Genomic DNA, 25,595 nt, shown 5'->3' on the forward strand with positions numbered 1-25,595 from the left:
TCATCAACTTTACAGATTTTGAAATTGAAACTTAACCATATTAACTTGTGCAAAGTCACAGGAATACAGAAAAGCTCCAATTTAAGCCTGCATCTACCTAATCCAAAAGCCATGTTCTTTCACCAAAATTCAGTGAATTCTTCCAGAATCATTCTTAGACTGCTACTTTAAAATATTTTCATTCTTAGATGCAATTCCCTTAAATAAGATACCATAATGGTCATGGATAAGTATGAAGGTTATAAAGTTTTTAATGATAAAGAAATGAAATCATAAATGGAATTAAATTTAAGTATAAAGGAAAGCTAAATGATTTCCTAAGTATATTTATTTATGTAAATGAAAAATTTATTTAAAAATCAATGGTATTGGGGCACCTGGTTGGCTTATTCAGTTAAGCCTTTGCCTTCCGCTCAGGTCATCATCCCAGGGTCCTAGGACCAAGACCCATATCACGCTCCCTGCTCAGCAGGGAGTCTGCTTATCCCTCTCCCTCTGTCCCTCCCCACTCATGGTCTCTTTCTCCCAAATAAATAAATAAAATCTTTAAAAAAATCAATGGTATTAGAAAGTAAGAGTTATAATAGTTTCATATTATGTGATATCCTACATTACAGTTTCAATGCAGGATACATAGTGCTTTTGTTCTGCTGCTGTTTTAGTTTTATTTTTTTATATTTTTAAAGATTTTATTCATTTATTTGACAGAGATAGAGAGAGAGATCACAAGTAGGCAGAGAGGCAGGGAGATGGGGGGGGGAAGCAGGCTCCCCAGTGAGCAGAGAGCCCAATGTGAGGCTCGATCCCAGGACCCTGAGATCATGACCTGAGCTGAAGGCAGAGGCTTAACCCACTAAGCCACCCAGGCACCCTGTTTTAGTTTTAGATTACAGAAATTATCAATCAAAAAGTTTATTTTTTCAGTGAAAGTTAATTACATCATAAAAATGATTATTGGTTATAAATAAATGAAATTAGATCACAGGATTTTAGGCAGTGATCTGCTCGGTCTGTCATAACAGAGTACCACAGGTTGGGTACGCAAATAGAAATTTATTCTCTCATAGTTGTGGAGACAAGAAGCCCAAGAACAAGATGGTGGATAATCTGGTTGCTTGTGAGCTCTCATTTCTTGGCTTGCAGACAGCTTAGGGTCCTGTCTATATGATATCATTAATCATAATTACATTCTTAAAGGTCTTGTTTCCAAATACAGTTTCATTGGGGCTTAGGGCTTCAACATGTGAACTGGAGGGAGACCCAATTCATTCTATAACAGGTAAAAATGACAAGAAACATTAAGCATATTATTTCAAATACAGGGATAAGAACTTTATTACAAACTATAATACCTGTTTTTAAAAGTTTTTAAAACATATGGCATTGTTATGGGCTGCACCGTGTACCCCAAAAAGTCATATGTTGAAACCCTTATACTTGGTACTTTGGAATGTGACTCTATTTGGAGTGAAGGCCTTCAACGAGGCAATTACGATAAAATGAGGCCATTAGGATAGGCCCTAAACAAAAAACTGGTGTCCTTATATGAAGATGAAATTTGGATACACAGAGAGACACCAGGGGTATGTACACTCAGAGGAAAGACCAGAAGAGGACATAGAGAGAAGATGGCCGTCTGTAGGCCAAGCAGAGAGACCTCAGAAGAGAACATCTGCTAACACCTTGATCTTACACTTCCAATCTCCAGAACTGTAGGAAAATAAATTTGTTGTTTAAGCCCTCCAGTCTGTTATGGTAGCCAGAGCAAATTGATATGGGCATGAGGGAATAAATGCATTAATAATTAGTTATTTTTATGAATTCATGGGGCATCTGGGTGGCTCAATGGGTTAAAGCCTCTGCCTTCCGCTCAGGTAATGATCTCAGGGTCCTGGGATCCAGCCCCACATCTGGCTCTCTGCTCGGCAGGGAGCCTGCTTCCCCCTCTCTCTCTGCCTGCCCCTCTGCCTAATTGTGATCTCTGTCAAGTAAATAAATAAAATCTTTATTTATAAAGTAAGAATTCATAATTAAAATTATCAATGAAGTTCAATGTGTAACTTTCATAGTATATACTCCACTTTTTTCCAACTTGATCCTCTTACCAGTTGCACCTTCTCTCGTGGAATGCAAATGTTTTACCTTTCCTTCTTTTATCCCTAAATCTTCATATTTCACAACATTTTCTCCATTTCTATATGACTATCCTAAGACCCAGTTTCAACGTTTTATTCCTTTTGCCACACAAGCTCAGAAAGCAAAGGTCTGTGAAAAACAATGTTAATAAATAAATATTTTAATGAACATTGGCCCCATTCTGTGCTATCAAGGATCCTGTGTGTTAGAGATGCCAGATGAGTGAGATGTGCTTCCTACCCTCAACATGCACACAAACTGGGGGGGTACACTGACTCAAGAATAAGTCAGTGGTATTGAAAAATAATTTAGAAAGCTATACACAGCTGTGCTCTTTTCCTTAACTGATACAATCTTTCTCATTCTCTCAACCAGTTTGGGTACAAAGAGGGAGAAAACATGGACTTGAATGTTCACATATTTTCAAGTCCTCTAACTTCAACAGTCTCCTTATAGTAACTATGTTTTTTGGGATAAGCAATCAAAATTTCAGAACTCCCCATGCCCCCACACAATGGCATCTGGGAAGAGGCAGATTTATTGTGTAGTAAATGATGCTTCAACTTCAGATTTCATCACTTTCATGAGTCTCTTCTAAAGCCATGTTTCTAAAGTTTGTATTTTTAATTTGATATTATTTTATAAAGGAGGAATCTCCAAATTGTGTAAGGCCTCTCAGATCAACCCTACATTTAAGCTTACATGAAGTAGGTGAGAGGAACCCTTGTACCTCTAAAAGCAGGTTTGTGATTACTTTTCTGGATCAACAGTCCCTTTGGCAATACCCCCTATCAATGCCTAGAGTCTAGCTGCCATGCAGGCAATTGCTGCTGGGGTCTGAGATGAGGATCTTGCATTTCTAGTCCTACCTGATCGAGGACCAAAAGGTCCCTCCTAACTGCCTCAGCCACAGTCTAGTCCTCATATATTTATCTTTCATACTATGGCATCAGAGCCACCCAATCCTATCCTTCTGCCTCTTCAGTGGAATCCTTCTCATTCAATCCACTTCCATAACAGGCTGCCTGGGTCTTAACTCAGTCCCCTTCAGGGACTTAGAAACTTCTAGATCCCTTAAAAGTCACAAGAAACACAAGCCAGTTTTGACCATTCATGGGGTAGAGCCTAAGAAATGAAGATAGAATAATTTGCTCACTTCCATGTCTAAATTTATTTAAGTTTTTATTTAAATTTGAGTTAGTTAATATACAGTGTAATAATAGTTTCAGGGGAACAAGATAGTGATTCAACACTTCCATACAACACCAGGTGCTCATTGCAACAAGTGCAGTCCTTAATCCCCATCACCTATATAACCAATCCCCCAACCAAACCCATCTGGTAACCATATTTGTTCACTATAGTTAAGAGATGTTTCTTGGTTTGCCTCTTTTTTTTCCCTTTGTTCATTTGTTTCATTTCTTAAATTCCACATATGAGTGAAATCATTGGTATTTGTCTTTCTTTGACTTATTTCATTTAGCATTATACTCTCTAGCCCCATCCATGTCACTGCAAATGGCCAGATTTCCTTTTTACGGCTGGGTAATATTTCATTGAGACAGAGAGAGAGAGAGAGTGTGTGTGTACACCACTTATGTATCAATTCATCAACTGATGGACACTTGGGCTATTTCCATAATTTGGCAATTGTAAATAATGCAGCTATAAACAACAGGGTGCATGCATCCTTCTGAATTAGTATTTTTATATTCTTTGGGAAAATACCTAGTAGTGTTATTGCTGAATTGTAGGGTAGTTAGTTCTATCTTTAACTTTTTGAAGAATCTGCATGTTTTTCAGAGTGGCTGTATGAGTTTGCATTCCCCAAAACAGTTCAAGTGGGTTCCCCTTTCTCCACATCCTCAGCAATACCTGTTGTTTCTTGTGTTGATTTTAGCCATTCTGCTAGGTGTGAGGCAATACCTCATTGTAGTTTTGATTTGTGTTTCCGTGATTATCAGAGATTTTGAAAACTTTTCATGTGTTTATTGGCCATCTATATGTCTTCCTTGGAAAAATGTCAATTCATGACTTCTGCCATTTTTTCACTGAATTATTTATTTTGGGGGTGTTGAGTTGTATAAGTGCTTTATATATTTTGGATATTTATCTTTATAAGATAGGCCATTTGAAAATATTTTCTACCATGCAGTAGGTTGTATTTTAGTCTTGTTGATTGTTTCCTTAGCTATGCAGGAGATTTCTATTTTGATGTAGTCCCAATAGTTTATTTTTGTTTTTATTCCCCTTGCTTCAGGAGACATATCTAAAAGAAATTGCTATACCCGATATAAAAGAGGTTACTGCCTATGTTCTCTTTTAGGATTTTTATGCTTTTAGGTCACACATTTATGTCTATAATCCATTTTGAATTTATTTTTCTGACCTGTGTAAGAAACTGGTCCAGTTTATTTCATTTGCATGTTGCTGTCCAGTTTTCCCAACATTTGTTGAAGAACTAGTTTTTCTTCCATTAGATATTCTTTTCTGTTTTTTTTTTTTCAAAGATTGGCCATATAATTGTGGGCTTATTTCTGCATTTTTTATTCTGCTCCATTGAGGGATGTGTCTATTTTTGTGCCAGTACCATACTATGTTGATAACTACAGCTTTGTAATATAACTTGAAGTCTGTAATTGTGATGCCTCCCACTTTGCTTTGCTTTTCCAAGATTGCTTTGGCTATTCAGGTTCTTTTGTGGTTATGGACAAATTTCAGGATTGTATGTGAAAAACTGTGAAATCTGTGAAAAATGTCTGTGTTTTGATAGGGGCTACATTAAAAGTATAGACTGCTTTGAGTAGTACAGACATTTTAACAAAATTTTTCTTCCAATCCATAAGCATGGAATGTCTTTCCACTTGTTTGCCTTGTCTCCAATTTCTTTCACTAAACTTGTATAGTTTTCAGAGTACAAGGCTTTCACCTCTTTGGTTGGGTTTATTCCTAGGTTATCTTAATGTTTTTGGTACAACTGTCAAAAGGACTGATTCCTTAATTTCTCTTTTTGCTGCTTCATTATTAGTATATAGAAATGCAATAGATGTCTATATGTTAATTTTGTATTCTGCTACTTTACTGAATTTGTGTATCAGTTCTAACAGTTTTTTGGTAAGGTCTACCAGGTTTTTCTATATATAGCATCATGTCATTTGCAAATAGTGTAAGTTCTACTTCTTCCTTGCCAATCTGGTAGCTTTTTAGTTCTTTTTGTTGTCTGATTACTGTGACTAGGACTTCCAATATTATGTTGAATAGAAGTAGTGAAAATGGACATTCCTGTTTTGTTCCTGACTGTAGAAGAAAAGCTCTCAGTTTTTCCCCACTTAGGATTATGTTAGCTGTAGGTTTTTCATACATGGCCTTTATTATGTTGAGCTATATTCCCTCTAAACCTACTTTGTTGGGGGATTTTTTTTTTACCATGAATAGATGTTGTACTTTGTCAAATGCTTTTTCTGCATTTACCAAAAGAATCATATAGTCCTTTTACTTTCTCTTATTGATGTGATGTAACACACTGACTGATTAGCAAATGTTGAACCACGCTTGCAACCCAGGAATAAATCCCACTTGATTGTGGTGAATGATTTTTAAATTTTTTTGAATTTGGTTTGCCAGTATTTTATTGAGGATTTTTGGATATATTTTCATCAGAGATGAAGTTCTTTTCTTCTGTGGTATCTTTTTTTTTTTAAGATTTTATTTACTTATTTGACAGAGAGAGATCACAAGTAGGCAGAGAGTCAGACAGAGAGAGAGAGAAGCAGGCTCCCTGCTGAGCAAAGAGCCCGATGTGGGGCTCGATTCCAGGACCCTGAGATCATGACCTGAGCTGAAGGCAGCGGCTTAATCCACTGAGCCACCCAGATGCCCCTTCTGTGGTATCTTTATCTGGTTTTGGTATCAGGGTAATGCTGGTCTCAAGGAATGAATTTGGAAGGGGTTTGTTGTTTTTTTTTTCCATTTCTATTTTTTTATATAGTTTGCAAAGAATAGGTATTAACTCTTCATTAACTGTTTGGTAGAATTCACTTGAGAAGTTGTCCATTTCTGGACTTTTGTTTGTTGGGAGGTTTTCATTACAGATTCAATTTCTTTGTTATCCATCTGTTCAATTTTTTTATTTTTTTCTGATTCAGTTTTGGTGATTTATAGGTTTCTAGGAATTTATCCCTCTCTTTTAGGTTGTGCAATTTATTGGCATATAGTTTTTCATAATATTCTCTTATAATTATTTATATTTCTGTAGTGTTGGCTGTTATTCTTTCTCTCATTTCTGATTTTATTTATTTGGGTCCTTTCTATTTTCTTTTCAATAAGTCTGGCTACAGGTTTATCAATTTTATTAATTTTTTCAAAGAACCAACCCCTGGTTTCATTCATGTTTTCTATTGTTCCTCCAATTTCTATATCATCTATTTCTGCTCTAATTATTATTTCCTTCCTTCTGTTGGCTTTAGGCTTTTTTTTCCTAGTTCCTTTAAGTAGAAAGTTAGGTTGTTTGAGATTTTTCTTGCAACTTGAGGTTGGCCTGTATTGCTATATATTTCCATATTAGGACCTCTTTTGCTGCAACCCAAAGGTTTGAGACCACTATGCTTTCATTTTCATTTGTTTTCATGTACTTTTTAATATCTTCTTTGATTTCCACATTGACTCATTCATAGTTTAGTAGCATTTTATTAAACTTCTATGTATTTGTTGTCTTCCCAAATTTTTTTCTTGTGGTTGCTTCTAGTTTCCTACTGTTGTGGTCAGAAAAGGTGCATGGTATGACTTCAGTCTTCTTGTATTTGTTGAGGTTTGTTTTGTGGCCTAATGTGTGATGTATTCCGGAGAATGTTCCAAGTGAACTTGAAAAGAATATGAATTCTGCTGTTTTAGGTTGGAATGTTCTGAATACATCTCTTAAGTCCCTCTGGCCCAGTATGTCATTCAAAGCCATTTTTTCCCTGTTGATTTTCTGTTCAGATGCTCTGTCCATTGATGTAAGTAGGGTGTTAAAGTCCCCAGCTATTATTGTATTATTATTGATTAGTTCCCTGATGTTTGTTACTAAATACTTTATGTATTTGGGTGCTCCCACGTTGGGTACATAAATATTTGCAATTGTTATATCTTCTTGTTGGATTGTCCCTTTCTTATTATGTAGTGCCCTTCTTTGTCTCTTATTATAGTCTTTATTTTAAAGTCCAGTTTGTCCAATGTAGGTATTGCTAATCTGACTTTCTTTTAACATCCATTTACATGTAAATATTTCTCTATCCCTTCACTTTCAATCTACAGGTGTCAATAGGTCTAAAATTAGTCTTTTGTAGGCAACATATAGATGGGTCTTCTTTTTGTTCATCCATTCTGACACCCTACATCTTTTGATTGGAGCTTTTAGTCCATTTACATTCAAAGTAATTATTGATATGTATTACCATTTTGTTACTTTTTTTGTGGTTGTTTCTGGAGGTTTTTCTCTGACCCCTTCTCTTTCTCTGTTTCATGTTTTGCTTATTTTTTTTAGCAATATATTTGGATTTCTTTCTCTTCATTCCTTGCATGTTTATTAGTGGTTTTTAATATATGGTTACCATTAGGTTTGTATATAACCTCTTCTGCAATATAGCAGTCTATATTAAGTTGATGGTCATTTAAGTTTAAACCCATTCTTTTCTTCTATCTTCTCCATGTTTCAGATATATATTAATATATTTTATATCTTTTTTCGGTGAGTTGGTTGACTTATTTTACAGAAATGTTCATTTTTACTGCTTTTGTGTTTCTTGCATTTGTACTGTCACTTTTGGTCTCTCCTTTCCACTCAGAGAGTCCCATTTAATATTTCTTGCAGAGCTAGCTTAGTGGTCACAAACTCCCTTAGTTTTTGTTTGTCTGGGGCAATGCTTATCTCTCCTATTCTGAATGATAGCCTTGCTAGATAGAGTATTCTTGGCTTCAGATTTTTCCCATTCAGCCCTTTGAATATATCATGCCACTCCCTTCTGGCTTGCCAAGTTTCTGTTGAAGAATCCCTAGCTAGCCTTATGGGTTTTCTCTTGTAAGCCAATGACTTCTTTTGTCTTGTTGCTTGTAAGATTTTTTCTTTATCACTGTATTTAGCAAATTTAATTAGAGTATGTCTTGGTGTTGGCCTGCTTTTTTTTTATTTTGTTGGGGTTTCTCTGTACCTCCTGGATTGGGATGTCTGTTTCCTTCTTGAGATTAGGGAAGTTTTCAGCTATTATTTCTTCAAATATATTTTATGCCCCCTTTTCTCTCTTCTTCTTCTTCTGGGATTCCCATAACACCAATATTTTACACTTGATAGGGTCACTGAATTCCCTAAGTTTATTCTCATTTTGCACAATTCTTTCTTCTCTCTTTTGTTCAGCTTCATTGTTTTCTATCTCATTGTCTTCAAGGTCATTAATTCAGTCTTCTGCTTCTTCCAGCCTGGTAGTCATTGCATCAAGTGTGTTTCTAATCCCATTTATTGCAGTCTTCATCTCTGATTCTTTTAAATTCTATCTCTGTGGTTAAGGGTCTCCCTGATGTCTTCTATTCTTCTCTCAAGTACAGTGAGTGTCCTTATGATCATTGCTCTACATTCTCCATCAGGCATGTTACTTATCTCTGTTTAACTTAGATCTCTAAGTCTCTGCCTGCTTATTTTATTAGAAAAGCCAGTTATTTCTCTTACTCCTGAAAGTAACAGCCTTATGAAGAAAAGGTCACAGAGTGCCCAGGACCTGGCTCTTCAGGGAGTGCCTCTGGTGTGTGCTGCATGTGTGCTGCCATTATGTCCTGGCCACTTTATCCTTCAGGCCAGTCATCTACAGAGGCTTTCCTTGTCTGCTGCAGGAAGTGTTTGATCCTGGCCTGAATGTGGCAAGTTTTAACTAGGTATGCTTTGGTCTACTTGTGAAGAGACCTGTCACCACCTCCCCTGGAGCTGAGGTTTTGCAAAACTATCTGGTCAGGAGAAATGGTATTGACAGGGGTTTCTGCTGGTTTTCATGGGGGAAGATCTGCTGGGCTGGAACTGATGCAAGTATGACTGAGAAGAGAAGTCTCACTGGAGTGCAGGGCGGGAGGCTTAGTATAAGCAAGTTAGATAGCCAGCATCGTTGCTATGCCGCTTCCCACTGGTGGCTCTGTGTTTTGGTGAGGGGCAGGGGAGGAAAATGGCACCAGCAAGCTCCTTTGTTCCTGGAGAGGTGTCTCTGTGAATGTTGCTTCTCAGTGACACACTGAGAACAAATGATCTCCCCAATGTGTGCCCCAGTTGTTCTTCAGCTCACTGTTTCCATACCAGATGCCCTCAAGTTGTTTGTCTGCCTTCTCTGCTAGAGCAGCACAGTGCTTTCCAGGCTGTATCACAGCAAGCCCACTAGCTTTTAAAACTCTAGGGTTCAAGTCCCACTTATTTCAAGAACTCATAAAATTCTGCCCCTCTCATTTTCTGAGCCAATGGCTATGAGGAAACAATCTTCTTTTGTGTTCCCCTGTGTGTTCCCCTCTCTCTTGCCCTTTTCAGTGACCCTGGCTTGCTCCCCTCTGCAGCACCTGGGATCTACTTCTCCCCTAAACCACATCACCACGCTTCCTACCTTCTTCAACATCGCCTCTTCTCTCCCTTTAGTTATATAGTTCTATCAGTCTTTGGGTCAATCTCTGGGGTATTTAGGATGATTTGATAGTTATCTGGTTGTGTCCATGTAACAAGGTGAGTCTAGGGTACTCCTATTCTGCTATCGTATTCCTATTTCTCTGTACCATGTCTAATTTTTTAAGACCATAGTATTGCAAGGGACTCAAAAATTCTGATCTGGAAATTAATAAAACTTGAAATACAAATTTTTCATTTGCATTCCAGCTATAAGATTCCTCCCGTTATCTTTCATTGCCACCCCTACTAACGTAGGTACACACCTACAACGTAGGCCAGCTATGGAGTAGATTCCATATAGAAAGAAGTAATGATATAAAAACACAGTAATATATTTCAAAATACATGAACCCTATTGCATAAATAATTACAAGTAACAAATGCTATTTTAATGGTACTGAAGGATGGTTAGATGGAATAGTAACATGGCTTACAGATGTTCCAGTAGATAAGGATACTGCAAATAGAGGCAAAAGAAGTAATATAAATTCACCAATACTCTCCTCAAACATTTAATGAACACTGCTTTTCCATTTCTTGGACACTCATCATTTAATCTCTACAGAAGAACACAGACATTATAATGACAAATATTTTTCTTATATTTTCTGTCAACCATTTATGGAAATTTTCACCTGTGTATTATTTTAATACTAAATGACTTAACTATGCAGACTAAAAATTCATAGTATATCTTGAGATTATACTAACAGTATTCTGAGAAATAAACTTATTGGTTTCATCCTTTGAACTTCCATGGATTAATGTATTTGTCTAGGTGAGAAATCACAAAATGAGATCATGGACCAGAAGAAATAAGTATCACCTGAAAAACCTTATAAATGCAAATTAACATCATAAACTCTGTGGGTAAGGGCCAGCAACCTGTTTAAAATGCTATCACAAAGATTTGGATAGATGATAAAGCTTGAGAATGAATGCCTTAGATTATCAATTTAATGGCCCATGAAAAGCTTATTTTCTATTATTTATATATTTCACAGTATTATGTATATAGTGGAAACTAAGTAAATATATTATAAAAAGATAAATAATATCAAAATCAATTTATCTACCCATCTACTTATGTATCTATCCAGGCCATAATAATATGTTTAAATTAGTACATCCATGCTCTTACTTGAGAAATTCAAGAACTGATGAATGTTGAAAATGAAGTTGAGTCACCCTTTCAGTATAATCCTTAGGTGAGGACTGACTTGAATGAATTCCAGGTGGCATTTTTCCACTCAAGTGGAACATCACATCGTATATGGTCTTATTATATTTAGAAAAGTCACTCTGTCTGGAAAATTTTTTGGATGATGAGGGTGATGAGTAGAATTGTATTTTAAATATTTCCCTATGAGGAAACAATTTTAAAATTAAAAAAAACTCAACATGTTATGTTATGAAAAAAATGTTCAATGACTAAATAAAGTTCAATTTAAAAATCAAATAAGAAATTACAAAATTCACCTTATATAGCTACAATTTGTTAGTACCAATCAGATGTTTTGATAACCCTGGAGCTTTTCATTACCTTGTTTTATTTTATTTTATTTTTTTTTTTTTAAGATTTTATTTATTTATTTGACAGAGAGAGAGATCACAAGTAGGCAGAGAGGCAGGCAGAGAGAGAGAGAGAAGGAAGCAGGCTCTCTGCAGAGCAGAGAGCCCGATGCGGGGCTAGATCCCAGGACCCTGGGATCATGACCTGAGCCGAAGGCAGAGGCTTTAACCCACTGAGCCACCCAGGCGCCCCACCTTGTTTTATTTTAAACACACATCATTATCTAATGTTGCAATTGTCAGGTGTGGAAGATTGGACTGTGATTACAAAATGCAAGTGCTTTGGAGAAACAGTAAAGTACTCTGGACCCAATACCTATTACCTGATTGAGAAGTTATCCAAACTCTCACTGAACTCAAATTTTATACTGTTTAAATTGGAGATAATAATGCCTATAGTAGTTTTGAAGATCGATGCCAAACATTCATCACACATGTTTAGACAAAAACAAATTTATACGTTTTCTCAATTTTGTATTTTAATAATTAGAAGTGCACATCCTGCACACTGGCCTCATAAGTGGACATTCACATTTTAAAGATAAGTCCAGAGAGCTAGTGCTCATATATATTTCCCTGTTCTTTAAATAAGACAGTACAATCTCTATTTCTGATACTTCCCACACTGAGTTATAATGCGTGTTAATTTTTAAATGGAGTTAAAAAAAATCGAACCATTTCTTGTTATCTATAGTTTATCAATTATCTAAAACTATACAATACTGTCTTATTTATTTGCTAGCAATCAGAGTCAAAATATATCACTAACTTAGACTGATAAATTAAAAAGTGCCCAAGGAGCCATTCTGAATGGCAGTTCTCCAGTTCAGTAGCTAGTAGGTCTATATTGCATATCACAGGACAAATTACATTGACTTAGGTAAGGGACTGACTACCATAGCTCAAATGTGGCTCTGCCTCTTACTGTGTGACTTTATGGAAGCTACTTGACTCATCTGTTTCTCAAGTTCCTCATTAGTAATGTTTGTAATAGAACAGTATATCCTGAAGGTACCAACAAAGCAAACAAATATTATATGGAAAAGAATTAACACTGAAAATATTTCTATAAAAAATTATGAAAAGGAGAGATGATCTAAAAAGAATTAAGACGGGGCGCCTGGGTGGCTCAGTGGGTTAAGCCGCTGCCTTCGGCTCAGGTCATGATCCCAGGTCCTGGGTTCGAGCCCCACATCGGGCTTTCTGCTCAGCGGGGAGCCTGCTTCCTCCTCTCTCTCTGCCTGCCTCTCTGCCTACTTGTGATTTCTCTCTGTCAAATAAATAAATAAAATCTTAAAAAAAAATAAAATAAAATAAAAAGAATTAAGACATAACTAGGGGCACTGGTTGGGTGTCTGCCTTCAGCTTGGGTCATGATCTCAAGGTCCTGGGATCAAGCCCTGCATCAGACTCCCTGTTCAGCGGAGAGCCTGCTTCTCCCTCTCCCTCTGCCTCCTGCTCTGCCTACTTGTGCTTTCTGTCAAATGAATAAATAAAATCTTTTAAAAAAGAAAAAGAATTAAGACATAACTAGACAATAGCTAAAAAAAGGAGAAAAAGCAACAAGTTGAATACAAATAGAAAAAACAATAAACAATATAAACAGGGGACATAGGGTCCCCACATATTACAGTTTTAAGACACAGATTTTTTTTAAACTTTATTTTTTATAAACATATAATATATTTTTATCCCCAGGGGTACAGGTCTGTGAATCTCCAGGTTTACACACTTCACAGCACCCACTATAGCACATACCCTCCCCAATGTCTATAACCCCACCACCCTCTCCCAACCCCCCTTCCCCCATCAACCCTCAGTTTGTTTTGTGAGATTAAGAGTCACTTATGGTTTGTCTCCCTCCCAATCCCATCTTGTTTCATTTACTCTTCTCCTACCCCCTTAACCCCTGATGTTGCATCTCCTCTCCCTCATATCAGGTGTATCATAAGACACAGATTTTAAAGTAATTGTATGTACTACAATTAAGATTGAGAATTTTGTCATTGAACTATAAATTATATAAAAATATAACTAAATAGAGGGGCCCCTGGGTGGCTCAGGTGGTTAAGCACCCAATCCTTGATTTTGGCTTGGGTCATGATCTCAAGGTCATTAAATCGAGCCCCAAATTGGGTTCTGCGCTCAGTGCGCAGTCTGCTTGAGACGCTCTCTCCCTCTACCTCTGCCCCTCTGCCTCCCTCTGCCTCTGCCTCTCCCCCTATCCCGACTTGCTCTCTCCCTCTCAATAAATAAAATCTTTAAAATGTATGTATATAACTAAATGGAAAATATGGAAATAAACAAATCCAGTAAGTAAAATTAAGAGACCAATAGATGAAATTAACAGCAGACTAAATTAAGTGAAAAAATAATTAATGCAGTGGAATATAGGCCATAGGACTGTATCTGTACTGTAACAGAGAGGGACAGAAGGATGAAAAATATAGAAGAGTGAGCGAAGGAGAAGAGCCTAAAAGAATGCCTATCAGGATATCAGCTGAGAACTTTCCAAAACTGACAACAAAAAAATCAAACCATACATGAAAGAATCACAATGAATCCCAGTAAGAACAGCTATAAAGAACAGAGTCTTTTTGATAGAACATTTCCAGATGACCAAGAACATGTGAAAATTTTCTTAATAGCAAGAGCAGTAAGATGTCAGTTCAAACTACAACCCATCAGAAAGAGGTAATATTGAAGAGACTGACAATATTAACTGTTTCTTAGAATGCAGAGCAACTGGAACTTTCATATATGACCTGCAGGAGTGGAAATTGGTACAGCCACCTTAGAAAATTGTTTAGAAGTAACCTCTAAATGTGATCATATTCCTATCTTATGATGTGGCAATTTTACTCCTAACATATATGCCTTTCAAAAATATGAACCAAAAGACATATATTAAAATTTCCTTAATAGCATTACTCATAATAGAAAAATACAGAAGCTAGTGAAATGTCTATGAACAGAATGATTAAATAACAGAATATTCATACAATGGCCTCATGTGCAGCATTACTGATAATTAACTCTGAAATGCTAAAATGAATCACATGAACATAATGACCAAAAATATCCAGATGCTACAAAAAAATGCAAACTATATGATTCTTCCTACATCAAGTTCAAAAACAGAAAAAACTAATCTTTGGTGTTAGAATTCAGAATAATGGTGACCTCTCTAGGAGATGGAAAGGTAATTAGAAAGAGCAGGATTCAGAGATGTTAGCAATAGCTATTTCCTGGTCTAAGTGTTAGCTACACACATGTTCACAAAGTTATAATTCTCTCTATATGTTACATGGGGACAAATATGATAAAAATTCAAAGAAACCTTAAGCTCTGGAGTTTACAGATCTATGCTTACATAATAAAACTTTTTTTAAAAGTACCAAATGATTACCATAAAAGTCACTCTAGTAATCTCCTTTCAATTATAGAGATCTGGTAGATTGTGCGGGTCATAATAGGACTCTGGTGTGCTGTCAAAGTGACATCTGCACAAGGGTTTGCTCTAGGAATAAAATGAGCAGTTGTTGCACTCGCTCTGCGAACCTTTCTCTATGTGTGTTTTATTTCATGATTTAAAAAGTCAAAAGGAGGGGCTCCTGGGTAGCTCAGTATGTTAAGCGTCTGCCTTCAGCTCAGGTCATGATCCCAGGGTCCTTAGATTGAGCCCCACATCGGGCTTCCTGTTTGCGGGGAGCCTGCTTCTCCCTCTCCTTCCCACTCATGTTCTCTCGCTATCTCTTTCTCTCTTTCAAATAAATTAATTAAATCTTTTACATAAATAAATAAATAATAAAAAAATTAAAAGTCATGAGGAAACAGCTTGGGTCTTCAAAGTTCCTCTAGCACATGAACACTGACTGAAATTAGCTAGTTAAAATTATTGTTCAGAGGATGATTAAAGGAAAAGGTGACGTTGTTAGTAAATAAGTGGATTGCCCATTGAGAACACAAATTATGATGTATAAACTATAGTCTTTTCTTTAATAACTATATGAATGCATATCCCACAAATGTGGACTTTATGTGACTTAAAAGCTTGATAATTGTTAATAATATTCCTTTTCCTCTTATTTATATATTAAGATATTAAACGATTTTAAGTTTCTAATTCAATTATGAGAGTCCTCCTACTTTGGAGATTGAAAATATGCACAAGCAAAAGTCTCAGTGTACTTGTGTCAGATCTATCTTTCTAGGTAACAAAACCACTTACCACATACCACTATCACCAGCAAGCAAGTAGTAAAATGGTTAAAGAAGGAAACTATCTTAAAAAGAATTATAAAATGATTCATTATTCTTACAGCAATGTGGAGCAATGAAAAAGTACTCAAGGAAGCCAACTCTAATCAGTTATTTAACCACTTCTATTTTAACAGGAACGTCTGAAGACACATTTTTGTGACTGTGTTAGACATGTCTGGCTGCTCAGAAATGGAGAAACTTTATATTATTAAATTTACCAGCAATCTTGCCAGCAGCTCAAAGTGGCAAAGAAAAAACATACCCCCCCACACACATTATAGAAAACATCAGAACTCCTTACATCAAACTGGGGGGAAATCCTGTGCAAGGGAAGGAGAAATATTGTTAATGAAATATCATTTGGTATGTCTTTAGAAAAGATGGGTTTTATATTTATCTTCCACTGTCAAACAGAAGAGCTGGTAAATATAATGAATGATATCAGAAATACACAACACTACTAACATAATCCTAGTTAAATTTAATATTAACAGCTAGTATTTACTGAATGCTTACTAGGTCCTATGCTCTGTTCTAATAAAGATATTACTTCTTTTAAGTATCATAACAACCCTATAAGGTAGGCATTATAATTACCTCCTTTTTACAAATGAGGAAACAGAGGCACCGAGTAACTATTTTATTTTACATGCTCTCATTATAAATGGTAGAACATTCCATTAATTCATTTTATTTCCTGTGAGATTCTATATACTCACCCTACATGCAAACTTCTGGGATAAAATGTAGCTTTGAAACAATTTGAACCCTGTCCCCTAAGCTTCCTGACTGGTATTCCCAGATGTTCTCTTGGTGTGTGGCAGCTGGAAGGAAGTACATGTTGGAGTGGAAGTTTGGACTAGCAATGGTAAGTACTGTAATCACTTCTGTCAGATGCAGTGGAATTGCCACTAAGATTTAAATGTTTCTGTGATCAGCTCTTTAGAGATCTTCCCAGTAGTGTTTGGAAAAAATGTTAGTTCCCACAATTAATCCAACTTGAAGTGAGTGGACTATAATATTAAGTACATTTCCTCTAATGATTTCTGAAACATAAATTGTGTTCTTTTATATTTTTCAATAGCTATTTCCACCTTTTGGTGATTTGGGGAAGGGATAAAAATAAATAATATTTAGGGGACTCTAAGAGTTGAAAACAGACTACTAATCAATAAAGGTAATCTCCTCAAATAATTGGTTCCTGTTATTCCACCTGAATATTTTTCAAATCAACAAATGAAATGGGCCATATCGCCTGTCTGCTGCAAATTGGTGTTTGTAAAGAGTGAAATTACCTGGGATAATACACCAATAAAGCAGCATTTCTGACAACCTGTATCTTCAGATTCAAGAAAGGTGATGCATAAATATGTCAAAAAATGTTCAATAATGTTAAAAGGAAAACAAAGTTTTTGATATCCACACCATAATTCACAATGATTTCTAGTCTTCCAGGACTAGTGTAATGGATGACTCTCCAGTGGGGATCTATTGTATATAAGGCCAGGCAATTCCACTTTCCCTATTAATATGACTGACTTCACTAGAATTCATGGCTTGCCCAGGAATTTGAGCTTCACTTGATCTGAAATCCTAGACTTACTTAGCCTATAAACATTAGGATTACATAGCTCTCCTCAGTTCTAGACTACTGTATTCTTAATCTTATTGAACTGATATACATTAACCATAGGTACTTATATCACCCAGTCTAAAAACAAAGGCAAAAATGCCAAATGGTGAAGCTCATGTCTTTCAAGTGTTAAAGTTTCCCAAATCTTAATTTGATCCTGTAATAATTAGCAAGTGGCATAATGCTTAAAAGGACTATCTCTGGGGTAGAATGCTGGGATTCAAATCCTTACTCTGCTATTTATCAGCTGAGTGACCTTGGGAAAGTTACTAATTCTCTCTGCCTCAGTTTCTCATCAGTAAAAAGGGGATAATAATAATAGTACTTATCTCACAAGGTCATTATAAAGAATAACTGAATTAATATCCACAAAGCACATATAATTATGCCTTGTTCATAGTAAGAGTCCAATATAGATGAACCATTATCATTAATAAAATAACATCACAAAATTATTTATAAAGGAATAAGGTAGGAGACATAATGCCAAGCAAGTTCAGTGGGGCATCGATTACTAGACCACAATAATGAAAGCAATAACAGAAATGATAGTCATTAATCTGGGATCAGTGGAAGAGTAAAACTATAGAAAACTATGAGAAGGAAGATCAACATTCTCTTCAAGATAACATGAACATGCCTGCTTATCTTCTCTCCCACTCAAAATATTGCTGAAATGTCAGAAAGACTAGAGACCTGTAATAACACTAAAGTTGGGAAAAGAACCATTAGTATACCAACTCTGAAGAAAATCTATAAAAGAAAGAATGGATGGAATTATATTGAGGAATAAATTAAAATGATGGACTGTACACCAGTAGGCTGCAGGGGGAAAGGACATCGTTTTTCTGAAAGGAACATTAGAGAGTCACCAAGATTACACCTGGCAGATACAGAGAAAGGAAGTGACCTTCAGTACAGTAATCATGATGATTAATTCAAGTACTATATCTGGAAGAGATATTTAAGAAGGCATGCATCCAAAACACAAAAACAGGATGCCATTATGAAAGAAACAGATGGAAGGAAGGAAGGAAGGAAGGATAACACAGAGTTCCTAAAAAAACAAAACGAAAAACACCAATTTAAAAATTTTATAGAATGGGGTGCCTGGGTGGTTCAGTCGTTAAGCATCTGCCTTTGACTCAGGTCATGATCCCAGCGTCCTGGGATCAAGCCCCACATCAGGCTCCCTGCTCAGTGGGAAGCCTGCTTCTCCCACTCCCACTACCCCTCTTTGTGTTCTCTCTCTTGTTCTCTCTCTGTCAAATAAATAAATAAAATCTTTTAAAGAATAAAAAATAAATAAAATTTTTATAGAAGACTAAAAGAGCAAACGAAGAAGATCTATATAAATAAGGAGCACCTAAAAGGCTCAGTCGGTTAAGCATCCAACTCTTGGTTTCAGCTCAGGTCACATTCTCAGAGTCGTTGAACTGAGCCCCACATTGGGCTCCGAGCTCAGCAGGGAGTCTACTTGAGATTCCCTCACTCTATCTCCCTCTATTCCTCTCCCTGCTTGTGCTCACATGCGTGCACTCTCCCTCAAATAAACAAATAAATAAATAAATAAATATATTTTTTAAAAGAAGATCTACACATATAAGAAAGCAAATACAGAAAAAGATGAAAATCATAGGACAAAACTGAAAGTGGTATAAAAGATGGACCATCATTCTAAAAGGAGATGAAGAAACAAAGAGAATAGAGAAAAACAGAAAAGAGAGGGCAGGAAAGAGGAGGGGGGGAGAACAGTCAAAAGATGAGTTTTCTAAGTGAAAGGGCCTAATGAATAGCAAGTAGATTGAATGATATAAAATATTCCCACACTCAGATTTTATTTCAGAAATTGCAGATTAGCAAAGAAATGGGAACCATGAAATAATTCTGAAAGAGTGAACAAAATATGAAATCAGACTTATGAGAAAGACTGAGTGAGTCCAGATGATGGGGTAATATAGGAAGCATTGAGTTGGGGGGGGTTACCATGAAAGTATCCTCTTAGCTTGAGAGTCCGTGATTCAAAGATTCCAAATATAGAATTTGTAGTGAATAACATTGTCCCTTGAACAGCTTTTATTTATTTAGAGATATTTGGTTTGGGGTAGCTTTCTTCCTACGGCTAGAGAAAGGTCCCCATATTCCTCTAGAACTGTCTTTCCCCAAGCATTACCCAATGATGTGATTGGGTACCCACCTATCAAAATAGCAAGGTACAGCAATGTAACTCATTAGTAAGGATATAAAATAGAAAATGTACTAGAAAATCACCCAAAAATAAAATAGATTTTTAAAACCTTATATTATCTGATCCAGTGATCCTACTCTGAAATCCTTCCTATGTAACATCTAGAAATATCTACTACTACTTACAAACAGATACATTGAATCCTGGCATCATTTACATTAGGAAAATATAGAACAAAATAACAAGTAAATACCCCCAAATTAATGAGAATGTGCAGGCATATAAAGATGCATAAATCCAATAACAAACAACAAATTAGCAATCATTACAGTAAAACTACACAGATAATAAAAATTAAGATCATAAGCTCTATAAAAAACAACAAAAATGAAAATACTTAAGCAAAATTTCCGGGATGAATACAACATGAAATAAAGACATAAGTGTATAGACCTGAAAATAATTAAGCATACAAGTTTAAAGAAGTGAATTATAAAGAAAAAAAATCAACATTAAATTGTTTAGAAAACATAGAAATGGATAAATTGATTTCAAAATTTATTCATCACAGGAGACATAAAAGTATATGTACAATAAAAATTAAATAAAGTTATAAATGAGAAAGAGACTATGAACATATCAATAATACTAGTAGTCACTACTGTCAGATAATGAATTTTAAATATCTGATCAATGATCTCCCCTAAAAGGAAAATAAATCATTAAAATTTACTCAAAATACATACTTTTTTTTTAATATATTTTTTTAATTTATTTATTTGAGAGAGAGACAGTGAGAGAGAGTATGAGTGAGGAGAAGGTCAGAGAGAGAAGCAGACTCCCCATGGAGCTGGGAGCCCGATGCGGGACTCGATCCCGGGACTCCAGGATCATGACCTGAGCCGAAAGCAGTCGCCCAACCAACTGAGCCACCCAGGCGCCCTACATACGGTTTTTAGTAGAACAAATAGCAAAGCAGAAAACTGAAAAGTTAACAGAATAACTTCTCTAAAAAATTCCCTGGAGTCAGGTGATTTTATGATCAAGCCTGTAAATTTTCAGTGTATCTGCTATATTCATTTTTCTCAGCATAGGTAAAGATTAAATATTCATTCTATGACGTGGATATTATCCCATTAATTTAAAAAACTAAAAAAAGATAACTTATAGGAAAACTATAGATTTAGCATAACCTAACTCACTTCCGAATATAAATGCTGAGTAATAAAAAGCACATGAAAGAGGGAAGTAAATATACTGTCCACCTGACCATACTCTAGATGGAGGGTTGATAGTTCCTTTATATATACATGTGGAATTTCCAAAGTTTTCAGATTTAAAATGGCTTTTCTCACCCATAATTTGCCCGTTGTCATTTGACAGATGAGGAAAGCGAGGTTCAGAGATTTTCAGTACTGACCTCAAGTCATACGATGTTTAGAAGAAATTTTAAAAAGTATACCTATACCAGGGGAGTATCTGTGGTTCAGTCTTGGTTTCTGCTCAGGTCATGATCTCAGGGTCCTCAGGTCATGACCCCTGTGGAGCCCGGCCTGGAGTTTCAAGTAGTGCCCCAAGTGTGGCTCCATGCTCAGGGCAGTCTGTTGGAGATCCTCTCCCATTGCCCCTTCTCCCACATGCGCATGCACGTGCAATAAACTCTCCCTTTCTCAAATAAATAAATAAGCCTTTATTTTAAAAAATATATAACTATACCAAAGTATTTATAGTTGTGTCCTTATGCTTTTCTTAGTCACCTCCTCCTAATTTACCAGTGTAGAATAAATTATTTAACATTATGTTTCACCTAAAACCACCCCAATGAGTAGACTACATTTTATTACATGATATAAAGCAAGTTTTAGAGAAACACATAGCTATTACCTTCTTATTGTTTCTGGAATAGAAAGAGAATGGGGTCCTTCAGGCCAGCCGAAGAGACTGAACCAGGTCTGAGCAGCATTTACAACCTTCTCAAAGAAGACATATGCCTTTGTTCCTTCTTCGGGAGAAAACCATTGCTCATTTTTCTCCTCCTCTTCCATGGCTCTATCATTGTATTTCTTTGATGTTTTACTTTTGCCTGACTTCAAACTTTCATGTATTATTTCAATTCCTAAAATTCACATTTGTTTGTAAAAAAGGGTTACATCACCATAGAGTAAAATATTCTGTTGGCTATTGCTATTTGTATGTAGACAAATAGAGCAAATTTAAAAATTACGTTATGCTCACAAAGAAATTCTGAGTCAATTTACTGTATCTTGAAAATAAGAAAATAGATTTATTTTCAGATACCTAACAGAAATACTTTAAAAATTGTTGAATTTCAATTTAAAAAACCATCAAATTTTCTTCTTGCCATAATGGTATGTGAAAACACTCCCCAAAATGGAATGTTTCATTTCTAACTACACATGTAAAATATTTTGACCATTCTTCAGTTCTACTTAATAGACAGAATTAAACCTTAGATGGAAAACTTAATATTGGTTTAAAATACTGGTTTCATATTCAAAATGACTTTTTATCCAAGTGAAACACTTTAATAAAACAAAACATTTCAAGGTAGAGAAATTTTCAAGGATATAAAATGATTTTATTTTTTTTCACAAATATCTACATAATGGCACAAGTACACAGTCATTTAAAAACCTCACAATATTTAATTTGGTTGGTCCATTCAATAAATAGGAAAATGTTCAGTATTACCCATATCCAGATAAAGGAATATTTGAATAGTTAATTACAAAAGATACTACCAAATTCATATCTTTATCTATTTATGTGTTCATCTCTTTCTAAGATAGGTAATACTGGATCCAGCTAAATAATTGGCAGTAAAACCCATAATCTGGCATATGGTACCTGGGATGTCACAGCAAATTTAGTGGGGCTCGACAGGATATTTAACATTTTAGTTAAATATCACTACTGCATATGCTGGATAGCACATGAATTACTACTCTCAGGTTTTTCAACCAAAACATTTAATAAAGGGAATTGCTTGGTACATCTTTTGACCTGGGTGAAAAGTACTGAGATACTAAATATACTGTGAACAGAAAACATTAGAGAATCTCTGTTCCACATCATTGGAGAGAGTTCCCCAAGGAGATGACCCACTTAAAACTAATGAAAAATTCATGTTTTTCTTCATGTATTTCTTCTTACCTAAAAAAGCCTAGTTTTCAATTCAATAATACTAAACAGATCATGTTATGAACTGGGTTTGCTCGGTACAATATATATTTGCTACATACCAACAAATAATCTTCTCTCTGCAGGCTCAGCATCATTAAATTTAGTAGGAGCAGGAGAGGATAAACCAGGTTCTTGGGAGGGAACTGAAACATTGTCTCTATTCTTCACAGAACTGTCATCTTTATCTACTAATGATACATTGGAACATAGTAAGTCAACAAGCATTTGTGAATTCACTCTCAAATTATTGAACCTGAATTTCATAATTTTCTATATAATATATATTATATATAATAAATACACACACACACACACACACACACATACAGAGAGTAAAAAAAAATTTAAGTATAAATGTCCATTATACTTAAAATAAGATGTCAAGGAAAAGGCTGTTAAAAGCTGATATGGTTTTCTGAACTGAATTAATTTTATTCAACAAGGCCATTACTATGGCATATCAAAGGTTTTGGAGAATGACCAATGCTCAACTTCAGGATAAATAAAGATATGTAAACCATTTTAAATGTTTCTACACTAAAATTTTTCGATTATACATGGTACTCAAAATTTAATATAAGAAGAGCAATTTCTCCCTAGTTAATTTTCTGGAATGAAATCACTGCTTGGTTTTGAGTTGACACCATTTTGCACAGCTTTCAATCTCTATTCCAGTTAGAACTGTTGTATATACACTAGAATTTGCCACCATGGTAATCAACCAAACTAAACCAAAGGCAACGTTAAGAAAAGGCAGCATAAGTGAATGGAATATTACTCAGGCATCAGAAAGGAAGAATACCGATCATTTGCATCGACATGGATGGAAATGGAGGGTATTATGTTAAGTGAAATAAGTCAAGCAGAGAAAGACAATTATATGGTTTCACCCATATGTGGAACATCAGCAATAGCGCAAAGGACAATAGCTGAAGGGAGGGAAAACAGAAGGGGGAGAAATCAGAGAGGGAGATGAACCATGAAAGACTATGGACCCCAGGAAACAAACTAGGGTTTCAGAGGGGAGGGAGGGTGGGGGGATAGGGAAACCAGGTGATGGGTATTGAGGAGGGCACATGTGGTGATGAGCACTGGGTATTATTTACAACTCATGAATCATTGAACACTACATCAAAAACTTATGATGTACTATATGCTAGCTAACTGAACAGAATAAAAAATGATAATAATAAAATAAATAAATAAAAGGAAAAAAAGAAAAGATAGTATATGTGAACTAAGGCCAGATTATCTATCTACCTATTTTCTATCTATTCACATATATGTATATGTATATGCATATACAAATACGCATAATGTAATTCTGTCAGAAAAGCATAGCCTTTGCAGTTAGAAATTTCTGATTTGAAATCTTGGCACTACAATTCCTGAGCTATTAAACTATGGGGATGCTATACAAGTTCTCTGAAACATGTTTTTATCCATGAAATGACACTAAAGGTTCTGAGTTCATGAATCTATTATAAGGGTTACTTTACAGGCAATAACGCAGATAAGTAAGCTGGCATATACTAAGTTCCTTCTATTTTTTCAATACAAATTCAGTCAGAATTTACCAGAGAATGTGCATATCTCTGCAATACTACACCACAATAGACTTCATAAAAATGAGCCTTAGAAAATCCAATGACAGAATGATTCATTGTGGACGCATTAGGCAATATCTTTTGAACTTACCATCAAATAATAAAAACTTTCTAATGGGGTAGAAACCCACATCTGTACTCTTCAACTAAAGGTAATGATTGATATAGAAGTCTGTATTCAGCGTATTAGCTAGAACAAGCAAATCATACTCCTTTACTTTTTAAAATAGTTAATGTGCTTTAAGATTTCACCTTTACTGAACATATTATACTCTAGAGCACAGGAGCTAAGTGTGTAGATTCCAAGGTCTTACAAATTTGGTTGGAATTCCCTGGAGCAAGCTGCTCAAACTCTTTATGACTCAGTTTCTTAATCTGTCAAGTGAAATTATTAAGAGTATCGCACTCAGTTGTTGGGGGCACTAAATGAAATAACAAACACAAGGTGCTTACTTAGCAGAGCACCCTAAGCCTGGGAAGCATTAAATATATATTATAGGGGCACCTGAGTGCCTCAGTGGGTTAAGCCTCTGCCTCCGGCTCAGGTCATGATCTCAGAGTCCTGGGACCGAGACCCTCATTGGGCTTTCTGCTCAGCAGGGAGCCTGTTTCCTTCTCTCTCTGCCTGCTGCTCTGCCTACTTGTGATCTTTGTCAAATGAATAAATAAAGTCTTTAAAAATGTATATATATATTATAAACTTTACTCTAGATATTTCTAAAGATATATTAGAATATTTAAAACTCACATCTTTCTATGGTAATATTTACTGAAATTGATGTATTGTTTTTAATCTGCAGATTTCATACTCAATCATCATACAAGCACTAAAATTCTATTCATATTTTTCCTCTTAAAGAAATAGCAATATTTTATACAGTAACTCCTCATTATTTTTTGGAGGATATCGTGAAAAATATGAGTGTTAAAGCAATAATAATAGCAGATATGATAGCAATAATACAAAAATGATAATAGTAATAATAATAATTTTCAGGTATTTACTCCATGAGTCCTCACAAAAGCCTTTTGAAATAGATACTGTTAGCACCCATTATTCTCTTACCGTGCACACTTTGTTAAATAACAGATGTTTGAGGATCTGAGAATTAATGATAAAAGCAAATGGCAAAATGGTGAGATTAGAACACAAAATAGAATTTCCACCCAGGTTCTGTGATACTTCATCCACTGCTCTTTCTATTATGTTGTATTATCTGAAATCTGCCCCCCACCTAGTACATTAGAAGAATATAAAAATATAACATCAGGATCAGGCAGAAAATCTTTTACATTTTGAGAATGTGTATAAAATTTGTAATATGT

The 25,595-nt window shown here is 35.4% G+C and overlaps 1 protein-coding gene across 1 annotated transcript in view; it reads right to left on the reverse strand.

Annotated features, from left to right (window-relative positions):
- CFAP47 (cilia and flagella associated protein 47) overlaps positions 1–25,595 on the reverse strand; it is a 544,336-nt gene that overhangs the window by 335,423 nt on the left and 183,318 nt on the right. Inside the window, exons 30-32 of the mRNA XM_047716464.1 lie at positions 22,722–22,850; positions 21,343–21,574; positions 10,944–11,165 (exon numbers count right to left, since the gene is read on the reverse strand). Coding sequence (XP_047572420.1) covers positions 10,944–11,165; positions 21,343–21,574; positions 22,722–22,850 — 583 coding nt within the window. The remainder of the gene's footprint in view (positions 1–10,943; positions 11,166–21,342; positions 21,575–22,721; positions 22,851–25,595) is intronic.

This window comes from Lutra lutra, chromosome X (genome assembly GCF_902655055.1).
Source record: "Lutra lutra chromosome X, mLutLut1.2, whole genome shotgun sequence".
Taxonomy (NCBI): Eukaryota; Metazoa; Chordata; class Mammalia; order Carnivora; family Mustelidae; genus Lutra; species Lutra lutra.